This window comes from Trachemys scripta, chromosome 13 (assembly GCF_013100865.1).
Source record: "Trachemys scripta elegans isolate TJP31775 chromosome 13, CAS_Tse_1.0, whole genome shotgun sequence".
Classification (NCBI taxonomy): domain Eukaryota; kingdom Metazoa; phylum Chordata; order Testudines; family Emydidae; genus Trachemys; species Trachemys scripta.
Window position 1 is genome coordinate 3,657,986 of NC_048310.1, and position 15,032 is coordinate 3,673,017.

The 15,032-nt window shown below is 56.2% G+C and overlaps 1 protein-coding gene across 1 annotated transcript in view; it reads right to left on the bottom strand.

Moving 5' to 3' along the window:
* The window catches only part of WWP2 (WW domain containing E3 ubiquitin protein ligase 2), an 87,935-nt gene that overhangs the window by 27,846 nt on the left and 45,057 nt on the right, over positions 1 to 15,032 (bottom strand). The window contains 3 exon segments of the mRNA XM_034788085.1: positions 3,425 to 3,479; positions 7,686 to 7,860; positions 10,580 to 10,669. Coding sequence (XP_034643976.1) covers positions 3,425 to 3,479; positions 7,686 to 7,860; positions 10,580 to 10,669 — 320 coding nt within the window.

The following is a 15,032-nucleotide window of genomic DNA, read 5'->3' on the forward strand; positions in this document are numbered from 1 at the left end:
CCCCTTCCCCTTCCCGCTGCATGAGCCACATACACACCCCTGCCCACCCCTGGCCGCATGCACACCCCACACACACGTTCCCCCCTCAGCTGCATGCGCCACATCTGCACCCCTCTCCTCCACCCACATCCCTCCCCCACTGCATGCACCCCCTCACAGGCCTCCCCCATCCATTCCCCTGCTGCATGCACCCCATTCACCCATCACATGCACACACCTCCCACACCCCTCCACTGCATGCACAACCCACTCATCAAAAACATCCACTTCATACACCTGCCCCTTAAACTCCCAGTGTATGCACAGGTCTCCCCCAATACACACCCGCCACATGCACCACACATGCCTTCCCCACACCCACTTTACACACACACACACACACCCCTACTCCCTAACACGCAGACATTCCCCTAGAGTTCACAAACCAACAGCCTATCCATGTACACACCAAGACACCCTCCCCCGCCCAAACAAACAGCTCTCCACGTACAGCTTTCCTGAGCCCTCCGTACACTCTATACGTACGTATACTCCAGGTACACCCCGTCCTTCACACACACCCCTTGTCATCACTTTGCCTCTCCTCTAGACCAAGACACACGCACTGGCCTATCCAGACACATCCGCCTCCCGATACACACAGACGCACACCCCACACAGCTGTGCAGGCTCCCAGTGCCCCTGCCCCTAGCCGCGCTGCACGGAGGCCCTGCCCGCGGAAACCCCCAAGGCACTGGCCCTATTGTGAGCCGCCAGCCCGGCCTGCTCCTGCACAGACTACAGGGAGGAGCAGAGTTTCCCCAGGCGCGGCATTTGCCCTGCTGCTTCGCTGGAGAGGCCCAGCTGCTGGAGCGGCAGCACGCTGAGCGCGTGGCCCTGCTCACCTCCCACTCCTGGGAGCTCCCCCTCCTCCAGAGGCTGAGCTGGGGAAGCAGGACGCTCCCGGGAGTCCCAGGCACCTCCTGGAGGGTGGCTCAGGCTGTACCGCTAATTGGAAGCAGGCTCCCTTCCCCCTTCCCGCCTGGACGTTCAGGCAGCTCATGTGTTTGCTCCCATGCTGCAGGCTTTGGCTGGACTGCGCTCTCAGCCGGATGCACAGAGCAGCCCAGGACATGCCAGACTCTCCTCACTGAGACCACAAGGTTATTGGAAATAAATCAGGGCCAGAAGCAGGGGGCAGGGAGCCAGTTAGGCCGGGGCTGGTGGTTGAGAGCACCTGGGAGCCAGCTCCTGCCCACAGCCCCTGCTCCACTCACAGGGGCCTTACTTCGGGCTAGTGCTACAAGCGGAGAGTTGCTGGAAGCCCTCGAGTGACCCAGGCCAATGCCCCTCCTGCACAGGGCCCAAGCACCGCAGCGGCTGCGGGGAGCAGCACCCAGAAACCTGACAGAGCCAGCACTGCCCTGAGCCGCCTGCATGCAGCAGCGCTGGCTGGACTCTCCCTTGGACTGTCAGCTCCTCCATGTCCCCGCGCGGCCGGGCCACCACCCCGGGGCCCTGGGGTCACCCAGCCCACATCTGAGCCAGGCCACACACACCCTCCCCCCGGGGCCCTGGGGTCACCCAGCCCACATCTGAGCCAGGTCACCCCCCGGGGCCCTGGAGTCACCCAGCCCACATCTGAGCCAGGTCACACACCCTCCCCCTCAGCCCACAGCCCACCCCCCCGCCCGCTTGTACTACGCACGGAATTAAAGGGGGCTCCCTCAGAGAAGACACGAGCCAGCAGGGTATACGGATTTCAGATGTCAGGGATGGGGAAGCTCTGTTAGGTCCATCTCACCAGCTAGGACCAGGGCCGGGCTCATGCCAGGTGTCTTGCCCAGGACAGTATTAAAGGACTCAAGCAGCTGGGTTTCCACCTTGCCCCCTTGACAGCCCGGTGCATCTGGCTGTCAGGATGCTGCTCCGATAGCCACCCTGCATCTTCCTTCTGTTTCACCCTCTGGCCTCTCCTTGGCGCACACTTTATGGTCCCCCGCCCCGGGGCTCACACCCCAAGTAGCTGTTGACAGTTTCCCTGGTGTCAAGATAGGAAAACAGCTGCTGCCAGCGGCAGTCCCGCCAGCAGGCTGTTAACCCCTCCTCCAGCCCCTGCAGCCCTGCTCCAATCTCCCTACGCCGCTAACGGGCCTCGGACCCAGACGCTCCCCAGCCACATCTGCATGTCCAGCCCCAAGTCTCCATGTCGCTCCCTGGGGGCAGCACTCCTACCCAGGCCGTCCGCCCAGCCAGCTGCTGCGGGGTGGGTTATTAGAGACCCTGGCCTTTGTCCACATCTCTAGTCTCTAGGCACCTTTGTACTGTGTCTCCATCCTCACTGAGGTTTGCAAAACCCTCCCGCTGAGTGTCACATGCCATGAATACAGTGGTAACGGCGCCTGCCAGCAAACCCGCGCAATGGCTCCCGTTCCCTCTGCAGCCCCGTGGTCCCGGCTTCATAACCCCCGCCCCCAACTTGATTATTCCCTGGGGGCGGGGGAGTGATTCCGGCCCCTGCCAGGTTTCAGCCCAGCGGAGCGGTTACCTGAGAAGGGGTGGGGGGACATCTTGTATAGGCTGCCTTGTCCTAGCAGCGCCCCCAGGGCACCCCCTTGCGTACACGGGGCTCTCTCTGCCCCACACCCTGGCTCAGAAACCCCGTTTCAAACCAGCCCAGCGCTCCCGGGCTCTTCCATGTCCCCCATCCGTGCCCATCATCCCCCAGAATCTCAGCAGCAGCTCCGGTACCACGGGATCCTCCCCTGGGCACACGCTGTTGCCACTCCCTAGATCTCCACAAAGTGGCTGTCCCATCCCCGCATTACCCACAACCCACCTCGCTCTGGGCTAGCGTCATTTGGTTCAGATGTGACACGAAAAAGGCAGGTGCCTGGTGGAGCCCAGTGGAAAGCAATGGCACCGAGAACGGACCACAGCAAATTCCCAATGTAGACTTCCTGCTGGACCCCATCAGCGGGAGGCCTTCCCCCGTGGCGGAGCCTTTCCTCCCATTCCCAAATGCAATGGGGGAGCTGACCCCGGCAGAGAGAGCCAACCTCTCCAACCCCTCCTCGAGTCCAGGCAACAATCACAGACGCTGCTGGGTTTAGTCAACAGGGAGCAAACGCAGAGAGCTGGGCACCTCTGGACTCAAAATGCTGGATTTAAAGTCCAGGCTGGGGTGGATATCTGGCAGATCCACCCCACAGGCAGCTTGGACGGTGGGACATGGTCATCTTCCCTATGCTCACACACCCCACCAGTAACGCAGAGGGAACGAGTCCCCAAGAACACAGGCTCTGCCCCCCAAGAGCAGCCAGCGGAAAGGTGCTGCCGGAAGGGACGGACGGCACAGGAAAGGTTCAAGCCCTAGCGATGGAGTGGGGGTGGTGCCAGGTGAGCAGCAGAAGTGAGAGAGCAGGGGAGAAGGCTTGGTACTTACCCCAGCCGGGAGGAAGGGGGCCCAGAGGATCATTGTCAGACGGGACGCCGGACGACTGGAGACAGCAGAGGGGGCAAAAATACAAAACACAGAGATTATCAAGAGCCGGGAGTGAGATGAGCAGGGAGGTGGGGGCAGGCTCCCCGCTCTCCTCTCAACCCCAACTCTCAGCAGGGAAACAGCCTACTGCTAAGGAGCTAAAAACAACTTGCACGCTCGGGGTGAAAAATGCCCACGCTAAGCCACGGCCGGGGCAGCAGGCGCAGGGGCCATGGGAGAGAGGAGCAGGGCTTGCTGGTACATCCAGCTGTGCACGGCCGCTCTGCTCCTGCTGGCCCAGGCGACTGATATCACCACCACAGTTACACCTCCAACCTTCTCCAAGAACCACACACAAGAGGGGAAAAAATAGCGCAGGCCTTTCCAATGAAATCATTCCCACAAGCCCTGTCCACGCCCAGCGCTTCCTGGCTCAGCCTGCAGCCTCCCCCGCCTCCCCCTTCGCAGCGGGCTGTGAAAGCGAGCGGCAGTGTGCGAGATGCACTCCAACTGAGGAAACATTCATGCCTGCGCAGACAGGCGTCTCCCTGAGCCCCCTGCACGTCCCCACCCCCAACAGGTCCACTGCACAAAGCACCTTTATTCTGGCTCAGGGCGAGCGGAGCAGCCTGGACAGGGGGCTGCTGGCCTGGCACTGTTTAGATTAACCCCCCTCCCCGGCTTTGCTGGGAGGTCTCCTGGGGATGGTTCGCCAGACCAAACAGGCCAGGATTCAGGAGAGTGGGGGGCTCAGCATACACTTCTCAGCATTAAATAAGAAACATATTGTTACTAAAACGGCCTTTTCATTTCCCCTCCTAATGTTAAAGTGTGGGCGTTGGGGGCTCACGTTGCGAGGCAGGCCCCGGATCCGGAGCGGACTGGTTTGAGGAAGGGAGCAGCGCGCCATGCACAAAAACCTGACCGGGGCTCAGGGAAACACCATGGCACTGCCAACCCCTTCCCCGCCCCACGGGGAAATGACGGACGTCCACACACAGCTTCCACTCCGAGCCACAGGGCTGCCTAGTGCCCCGTGGTCGAGGCACGCAGCAGCTACGTCTGCCTGCCAACCGAACTGCCCTTGTGTCAGAGGTTGCAGGTGAACCTGAGGGGCCATGTGAAATCCCGGTGGGGTGAGACAGGACACGGGATTGGGAACAAACAGAACCCACGGCAGTCAAGGCCCCTTCTCCCCACACAATCTGCCGAGCAGGGACTGGGGTGAGCAGGCCATGGCCACGCTGAGAAATCCTGGCTCATGCGGCGGGCTGTCTCAGCTGCCCCTCCCAGCTCAGACAGACGCACAGAGCAGCCTGCCAGAGAGCCAGCCGAGTCACGTCCGGAGGTATCACCTCACTGGGACCTAAAAATAACGGATTTGAACAAACATGGCAGCGCGACACGAGCGAAGCCTAACGCTGCAGGAGCCAGCCCCCGCGCTGCTCCCACAGTGCCCACACATGTGCAGCGAGGGGGAACGGCCAGGCTGCTAACAGCCAGGGAGAGACCCAGCTCCCAGGGGCAACACAGAAGCATAAGGGAAAACTAACATGGTGCCCAGTTAAACCAGCACAGCAAATGCTCCAAGACTGCCAAGGGCAGGAGCCCACGGAAAATCCCCAGGGCAGGGCCAGGCAGCCGAGCACGAGAGAGCAGCTTCTGGACACAGCCCGGTCCCCATCCATGCTGCCGGGCGGAGAAGCCCAGAAATGCTGCCTTAGACAGAGGCCAGCGATACCGAGAAACCTGGGCCACCCGCATGACTAAGTAATGCCAGCCTAGCCCAGCTGCCTCTCCTGCCACACAGGCAGGCAGGCCCAGGAGGGCTCAAGCCAAAGGCCCTCCGGGGATGGGAGCTGAGCAGCAGCCAACACTCCTGGCAGCAGCGTTGGAAGCAAAAGGATCATCACTTCCAGATTTAGCCTGATGAAGTGAAGTCCCCTCCGCCCTGCCCAGCGCCCGGCCGGGCTGTGTCACAAAGCGCTGGCCGGGCTGCAGCGTAGTGGCTCGGGGGCTCACGCTCAGAACCCAGGCAACGCTCTGGACTGACAGACTCCCCTCCCACTCAGCGCTTGGGAGCCAGCGCTGCCAACCCCGGATGAGAGCGATGGGCACGTGGAGGGCAGCGAAGCCTGCGGCAGCCCAGCAAGCTCGCTGAAGGAAAGGGAGGGCCGGGCTTGGAAGGGAAGGAAGAGCTGAGAGCAGGGAAGGCAGGTTGCTCCGCGCTCTAACGCTGCCAGCACACCACGAGTTGGATGCAGGGGCCATGGGCAGCTGCACGGGGCATTTCTATAGCTCTGGACTGCTCAGCCTCCTGGCTCCCTCCGTGGGGAAGAGCAGTTCATCACCCAGGAGCTCTCGCTTGGGGGGGAAGGGGCTGTTTTCCCACGCCGACCCCATGCTCACACCCGCGAGCTCTCCGCTGCTCCTGGCAAGGACAGCAGGCCCACGCACACGTGTCATCGGAGCAGACCGGAGGGCTTGGAGCAGTGGACACAGGAACCGGGAGAGGCTCACGCGTCTTCCCACAATCACACCCCTGCGGAGCCCCAGGAGAGCAGCGCTGCCCAGGGCTGAGGCCTCCTGTAAGATCCAGGGGCTGTTTGACAGGGGAGTGGTTGGAGGTCCTTGCACTGGGGGCAGAGGCGTCCTGGGTAAAGGTCAGCGCACAGGCCTGATGACTCCACTGGCTAAGTCTGCGGCCTGCCAGCTGCTGACCTAGGCCTGACCTGCACAAGTGCAGAGTCAGCTGTGGTCACGGTGCTCAGCAGGGCTGGAGGGTGGGTTTGGGGACCGACTGGCCCGTCCAGAGAGTCTCCTCGCCGCAGATGTCTCCAGCCAGGCCCTCTCGGACTCTGAAGTTGGAATTCCAGCTCTTGCGCTAAGCAGGGAGGGATAGGAGCTGCCAGAGCCGAGACTCTGCACTCAGCAGCTGCACCCCCCAGGGGCGAGGGGAGAGCTCTCCATCCCCCACCACGGAGATGTGGCCATTTCGGCCAGCTCAAGCCCAAGGAAAGAGGCAGGGACAGCAGGAGGCACCTGCTGAGCCTTTGGCCTCATCCCAGCAGCCAGAGCCCCCAGGAAGGGGAGCCGCCTGTGTATTACCTTGCTTCGGAATTGATCGTTCCAGTCTCCCGGGACAGAGTGTGACCTCACTGCCCGAGCCCAGCCACGCCATCAGCTAAACACAGGTTCCCGGATGGAAAAGTCAGGCCCAGATGGGCTCCGAGCACCTCTCTCCTGCCACGGATCCAGTTCCCAGAACAGCCTGAGCTCTGCATGGCACCCAGCAGAGACCTGCAGCCATCCCACCAGGGACAGCTCCAGGACGCTCCAGAGAAGGCCCCAGGGACTCACAGAGGAGTCGACGGAGAAAGCAGGTTCCTCTGCCATGCTAGTCTCCCCCCATCCCAGGGGAGAGGGCCTGAGGTCATTTCCTGCTGCCTCTGCTCAGGACAACATGAATCATTAGGCTGGATATTAGCAGAAACTTTCTAACTAAGGGCAGCGACGCTCTGGAACAGCCTTCCATGGGAGGCTGTGCAATCCCCGTCACTGGAGGTTTCTAAGAGCAGGCTGGACAAACGGCTGTCAGGGACAGGCGAGGTTCACTTGGCCCTGCCCCAGCGCAGGGGGCTGGGCTAGATGTCCTCTCCAGGTCTCTTCCAGGCTGACAGTTCTAGGGATCTCTTTAAAGAGGGAACGCCAGTTCCCTCAGGGTTTCTTGGCTCCCTGCCTTGGAGGCAGCAGAGGTGTTTGTGGGATCTTCCCAGCTGCTCCAACCCCTTGCTCTGAAGTTCCTGCAGTTCTTGTCCTCTGGAGCGGAGCGGATCAGGGATACAGCACATGAGGGCAGTGGCTGTGAGTCAGCTGGAGAGGCCCTCTGAGGAGTGCTGGGCTCTGGAACTAGGAGAAGGGACTGGTAACTGCCTGGAGAAGTGCCCAATACAACGGGCAGACTGCAGTGTGGGGAAGGGTCCTGGCAAGCCGTAGCTGGAGAAGACTGTATTGTCACTGGAGACCCTGGAGGCTGTTTGGGTCCCACGTCACCTTCACTGGTTAGCAGGTCTGACAGACCCTCACTCATCATTCCACAACTACAGCCAACATCCCTGAGCAGGGCCTGGATTCCACACACGCTGCTCAGGGAGGGCCGATGAAAACTGCTCCACAGTCCCACCCATCTGACCCCTTAAGAGGAGATGTCGACTTCCCTTACCTGGTACAGGAATCTTTGGCTGAACTGCTGCATGGCCCCTTGAAGCTGGTTTCGCTGCGTCTGCCACTGTTCGTAGTTCCTCACATACTCCGCTGTGGGACGCTGCCAAGTGGTGGTCCTGGTGTTGTGATCCACATAGTAATACCTGCCCCGGGGGTCCACTCGCTTCTCCCAGCTGGAAACACCGCAGACAGGATGGCATTACCGACGGTAATCGCCACCCCCCGTACAGATCCTCCGCTCGCCCCGACACCCACTCCCTCACACACTACCACCTTAGCTGACTGCCCGTTAGCACGGCTGGCTAACCCGTTGGTACGTGCTAGTTGGGGTGCTCCGCAGATGCTTGTGGTTTTCCCTAGGGCTCAGCCTAGCAAACTGTTAGCTTCCAGAGTGCTCCAGTGCGTGGCTGGAAAGAAAGGGAGGCAGATCTCCCTGCTCCCAGCCGTGGGATGAGCCCGCATGGTCTGTGATCTCACAGCGGAGCTCACGACAGCAAATCAAACCCGCGCTGCCGTCATCACACAGAGCCTGACTGCTCAACCCTGGGCCGCGGAAGCAGCATTCGTAATGAGCCTTGGGAGGTGCTCCTAGTGCAGGGGGTCCTCCAAGGGGCACTGGAGAGAGAACTGGAGGGCAACACATGGATGGAACAAACATGGCAGGTCAGAGGGATGGAGAATGATGGAGATGTTTAAAAGCCAAAGAAAGAATGTAAAGCTCCCTTGCTAGCAGAGAAATGGTGCCCTTGCTGCTGGGTCCAAGGCACCAGAAGATGTTAGATGCTGTTCTGCTTTCCAAGCTCCTAGATACTGTCTGTGGTTACCCCATGAGGGGTTCAGCCTGGGGCAGCACCCAGTCTCATGGCTGACAATGATTCTTGGCCACGACTTACCATGGTTACTTGGTAACTCAGAGACCAGGAATGTCAGTGGAACATACCTACCTTCCTTCCTAGGAAATGAACCTTCACAACTGTCAGATGGGCAGCCAGGCCATCCGCCAGCCTTACAGCCCTTCATGGGCCACTCACAGCCAGGCCATCACCCAGCCTACCACGGAATAGGAGGAGGTCCCTGTCAACAGGGCCACAAAGCCATGGGGAAGGATTATCCCAAGGTGCTAGAGAAGCCCCATGAGGAAAACTCTTCTCAGGCTGAAAGGGACGGCGTGTGTCCTGGACACACAAGTTCTCTTACTGAGAGGGCCTTAGGGGTGAGCATTCAATCCCATCCCAGCTGGCGCCAAAGCAGACCCAGAGAACCACTAGAACTGAGGCTTCAAGACCGGAGACTCAGCTTCCATTCCTGCTGCTAGACCCAAGGGAGAGCAATTACTCAGTCCTGCCGGGGGAGAATAGACACTCAGTAGCCAGGAGTGCAGCCCCGCTGCTGAGAGGGCTGCCCCACCCCAGGCACAGGCTGCCCCGGAAGTCTTGAGAGGCTGGTGATGAGAGAGGTGCTGGTGGAGCCTTTGGAGCCAGACTCAGTGAGCAGCAAGGCCCAAGCAGATGGTGGCGTTTCTGTGCCTTGCAGAGCTGGTTCGCACAGCGTCCCACTGGTACCGAGCTTCTCACCTGCTGCTTTGGAGTAGCTGGGAGTGGAACAAACCCCTCCCCGTGGGGTGTCAGAGACGGGCCCCAGGGGTTATGGTACCCCCACCTGCCACTGCAGCGGGTTGCTTAGTTGCCTCCGACACCCGCAGGACAGAAGCCGTCTGAGGTGCCGGGATGAGCAGAGGGCACAGTGCATTCACAGAGGATGCGCTATGGGCTAGGCTTTGGCTCGCGGCAGCATTTCAGGGGTTACTGGTCTCCAAACTCACAGGCAAGAAAGGAGTCCAGAGCCGTTCTGGGGGAATTGGATTACAAGAGCGGTGGTGGTCGAGCGTGTCCCGGCAGGACCAAGACTTTGCACTGAGTCCTACCACTGCAATCTCATTTCAAACACTGCTTCTCCTCCCCTCTCAGGGGCCAGTGCTGCCGGCTTTACATGGCAGCTCTAGTCTCAATCAGACTGGAACCTTCACTCCACGGGGAACGGATTCCTTTGGATAGGATGACTTCAGCACCACGGGACACGAGACTGACGGGAGCCATGGTGCCTCTTTGCAGATGTCCTGTTAAGCCGGGTAGTGCTGCTGAGTAGTTGGAGGACAGGAGCTGTCCAAGGAGAGCCCAGGTGCTAAAGGAAGTGACACTGGTGATTCCGTAGGTTTCTCCCTCCCTCTCCCCACCCAGGTCCACAGCACCAGCCAGCGCCATGCTGGGGAACTGGGTCATGGGAAGCCCCCTACCGCATCACAACCACCACCAGGGGTTTTCTGGGAGGGTTCCCACCCATGTAAGGGCCTGTCTAAACTCAGAGTAGTCTAGGAGCTCAGACAAGACCACAGAGCAGCAGGGAGGGCTGCAGAGGTCCGGTTTTAGCAGGAGGTGGTGTATGTAAGTAGGAGAGATGAGGGGTATGGAAGCGACGTGGGAAAGGCCTTATTTCACATTCATGCTGCACGCTCGCTTTTAAAGTACGTTCACTGATTAGGATCACTCCGGTCTAAATGCAGCCAAGGGAAGAACAATGATTTGGCTTGATCACTTTCAGCTTTTACGGGGCACAGAGGGAAGGAGAGAGCCAGAGAGCGCTCTGGAAAACAAGGGCTCAGAGGGGCTACAGATAGAAAGGGACTGAGGCCAGTAAGTATGGACTGGCATGAGAACATGTGTCACATCCCCAGGAGGCAGCAACCTGCCTGGAAATGGAGATGCGTCTCTCTCACCTTCTCTCTCTCTCCCGTTTTCTCCTTTCTCCTGCTGTGTGCCCAATCCATTCAGGCAGCTATTATCCGGGGGCTCCCCTCTGCCCTCGGAAACTCCAAGTATCTCAAAAGTGTCTTACCCTGGAGGCAGAGGTCTCTCCCAGGTGGTGGTCTTGGTGTTATGGTCCACGTAATAGACCCTCCCGTTCGGTAGCTCTCGTTGTTCCCAGCTGGAAGAGAAAGGCACAAAAGTGGCTGGGATGACTTAGGGGTCAGGAGATCTTTTCCCGGCAGCTGATGGGTCATTTTCCAAGCAACCGAATCCCTGAATGGCCAAGGCTGCCTCCAGACCAGAGCAGAGACCTCCCAGAACGTTCGGAATTACACCAATTAAACACAGCAGCTTCCCAAGAGTGGACAGGCAGCAACTGCGTCACCCTTCCTCAGGGGCTTGAGGAAACGTCCTGCAGCTTTACAGCCCTGAAGCCCTCTTTTCACCCACAGCCCAGCACAAGCCTCTTCCCCCGCTACACACCTGTGTCTGCGCACACATCTCAACCCCCTCTGAGACACCACCACTAGGGCAGCCCGGTCTCAAGAACATAAGAGCGGCTAGACTGGGTCAGACCAAAGGTCCATCAAGCCCAGTGTCCCATCCTCCTGACAGTGGCCAATGGCAGGTGCCCCAAAGTGAATGAACAGACAGGTTATCATCAAGTGATCCATCCCCTGTCACCCATTCCCAGCTTCTGGCAAACAGAGGCTAGGGACACCATTCCTGCCCATCCTGGCTAATAGCCATTGATGGACCTATCTTCCATGAATCTATCTAGCTCCCTTTTGAACCCCGTTATAGTATTGGCCTTCACAACACCCTCTGGCATGGATTTCCAGAGGTTGACAGTGAGTTGTGTGAAAAAATACTTTCTTGTGTTTGTTTTAAACCTGCTACCTATTAATTTCGTTTAGTGGCCCCTTGTTCTTGTGTTATGAGAAGGAATAAATAACACTTCCTTATTTACTATACCACTCGTGATTTTATAGACCTCTGTCATATCCCTCCCTAGTTGCCTCTTTTCCAAGCTGAAAAGTCCCAGTCTTATTAATCTCTCCTCATATGGAAGCCGTTCTATACCCCTAATACTTTTTGTTGTCCTTTTCTAAACCTTTTCCAATTCCAATATATCGTTTTTGAGATGGGGCGACCACATCTGCACACAGTATTCAAGAGGTGGGCGTATCATGGATTTATATAGAGGCAATATGATATTTTTTGTCTTATGTATCCCTTTCTTAATGATTCCCAACATTGTTTGCTTTTTTGAGTGCCGCTGCACATTGAGCGGATGATTTCAGAGAACTATCCACAATGACGCCAAGATCTCTTTCTTGAGCGGTAACAGCTAATTTAGACCCCATTATTGTAGATGTATAGTTAGGATTATGTTTTCCAATGTACTCTGCATTTATCCACATTGAATTTTATCTGCCATTCTGTTGCCCCATCACCCAGTTCTGTGAGATCCTTTTGTAGCTCTTCACAGTCTGCCTGGGACTTAACTATCTTGCGTAGTTTTGTATCATCTGCAAATTTTGCCACCTTACTGTTTACCCCTTCTTCCAGATTGTTTATGAATATGTTAAATAGGACTGGGCCCAGTACAGATCCCTGGGGGACACCACTATTTACTTCTCTCCATTCTGAAAACTGATCATTTATTCCTACCCTTTGTTTCTTATCTTTTAACCAGTTACCAATTCATGAGAGAATCTTCCCTCTTATCCCATGACTGCTTATTTTGCTTAAGAGCCTTTGGTGAAGGACCTTGTCAAAGACTTTCTGAAAATCTAAATACACTATGTCCACTGGATCCCCCTTGTCCACATGCTTGTTGACACCTTCAAAGAATTCTAGTAGATTGGTGAGGCATAATTTCCCTTTACAAAACCACGTTGACTATTTCCCAACAAATTACGTTCATCTATGTGTCTGACAATTCTGTTCTTTACGATAGTTTCAACCAGTTTGCCCAGTACTGAAGTTAGGCTTACTGGCCTGTAGTTGCCAGGGTCACCTCTGGAGCTCTTTTAAAAAATTGGCGGCACATTAGCTATCCTCTAGTCATCTGGTATAGAAGCTGATTTAAATGATAGGTTACAGATGACAGTTAGTAGTCCTGCAATTTCACATTTGAGTTCCTTCAGAACTCTTGGGTGAATACCATCTGGTCATGGAGACTTATTGCTGTTTAATTTATCAATTTGTCCCAAAACCTCCTATAATGACACCTCGATCTGGAACAGTTCCTCACGTTTGTCACCTAAAAAGGATGGCTCAGGTTTGGGAATCTCCCTCACATCCTCAGCCGTGAAGACCAATGCAAGGGCCCATCTAAATCCCCACAACTGAGGCTGCCCCTTAGTACTGACATTTGCTGATGGGATACGGGAAATGGAAGTGGAGTGAGACCCCTCTCCCCAGCCTCACGTCACGCAGGTCAGACAGAGGACAGCAGTGGCTTTCAAATCTGGGGGTCAGATCTGAATCAGGCCCTACGGGTGAGAAGGTCTGTATCCCATTGCCTTCAACCAGCCCGGCATCTCACCTCCACCCTGTCTAATAGCACACTTCTGAATCCCTCGTACAGCTCCCGTCTCACCTCGAGGCAGGCACATCCCCCAAAGGACAAGGCAGCGCTCCACAGACGCTCCACTGACTCCACGGTTCTTTATTATTAAGAGTTCCATTTACAATAGAAACAGGGACTTTCTCAAAGCCAGCCACACCTAACCCTGACCTGAAGCCAGTTCCTGATCAGTGGGCAGATTGCACAGTATGCCATTACTCTTTTTTATTTGACTGATTCTGATCAGACCCTGCCTGTATTTTATCATTTCCCATCCTCTCATTGTCACTAGGACATAGAGATTCTCTATTAATAGATCCTCCCCTAAGAGATGTCCAAACCACGTGCTCCTCCGCACCAATCGGCGTTCCCCCAGCTCTTAATTTAAAAATTGTTCTACAACCTTTTTAACGTTAAGTGCCAGCAATCTGGTTCCATTTTGATTTAGGTGGAGCCCATCCTTCCTGTATAGGCTCCCCAGTTCCTAATAAATCTAAACCCCTCCTCCCTACATCGTCTCATCCATGCATTGAGACCCTGTAGTTCTGCCTGTCTAACTGGCCCTGCGAGTGGAACTGGGAGCATCTCAGAGAATGCCACCATAGAGGTCCTGGACTTCAACCTCTGATCTAGCAGCCTAAATTTGGCCTCCAGGACCTCTCTCCTATCCTTCCCTATGTCATTGGTACCTACCTGTACCACGACCACCGGCTCCTCCCCAGCACTACACATAAGCCTATCTAGAGGTCTCGATAGATCCGCAACCTCCGCACCAGGCAGGCAAGTCACCGTGCGGTTCTCCTGGTCATCACAAACCCACTCTGTTGCTGGACTTCTGCCTGCATTCTCTTTACTCCTGCAGCTGGTTCCTTTGTTGAGGTTTTGTTTTTATCAAGGGAGTGGTTTTGGCTTTGAAGTTTAAAGAATGTTGAGTTCTAGCCCCTGCTCACACTCCCCCTGTAAACTCCCTAGCAAAACTCCTGTTAGTCGCTCCTGTTTGCTAGCTCCTCCAGTCACTTAGGAGCAGGCTTTTTAAAGTCCTGGTCTCCCTGAGTAGCCCCACCCCTGGTTAAGGGTTGATGGGTGCTAAACGGGTTAGGGATCACAGCCTCATTAAGAAGCTCTCAGCCTTGCCTAGCAGGCTGCTAGGCTCAGCATACACACAGTCCCCCAAACCACAGCACAGAGCTCAATTTCCATCCAGCTATATAGCCTCATTGGGCAGCAGCTCTTTACGGAGCTTAACCCTACGTACTGGACTCTGTTGGGCGGATCCAGGGACTTCAGTACCACTTGTGTGGAGCACAGAGAGTCACTCAAGCTGGAACCCTGCCTTGATGGGCCTGGGCACATCGTCCACTTTGGCAAGCTGTGCTTCAGAAGCAAATATGCTTGATCCTTGGCACTGGCCTCAGTCAGCCCAGAAGAGATCTGGGCCTGCAATGCTGTTCATGTTAGACACAGAACCACTTTGGCTTTTGCAGTTGATGATGCTGAATCTCTGGCACAAGATTTGTGTTGATCTAGTGGGATATGGGGACTTTGGTGCCAATAATGTCAGCCACAGACCCACGTTAGCATGTGTCAAGTATCAGAGGGGTAGCCGTGTTAGTCTGAATCTGTAAAAAGCAACAGAGGGTCCTGTGGCACCTTTAAGACTAACAGAAGTATTGGGAGCATAAGCTTTCGTGGGTAAGAACCTCACTTCTTCAGATGCAAGTAATGGAAATCTCCAGAGGCAGGTATAAATCAGTGTGGAGATAACGAGGGAGGGTGAGGTGCTCTGCTAGCAGTTGAGGTGTGAACGCCAAGGGAGGAGAAACTGCTTCTGTAGTTGGATAGCCATTCAGTCTTTGTTTAATCCTGATCTGATGGTGTCGCATTTGCAAATGAACTGGAGCTCAGCAGTTTCTCTTTGGAGTCTGGTCCTGAAGTTTTTTTGCTGTAAGATGGCTACCTTTACATC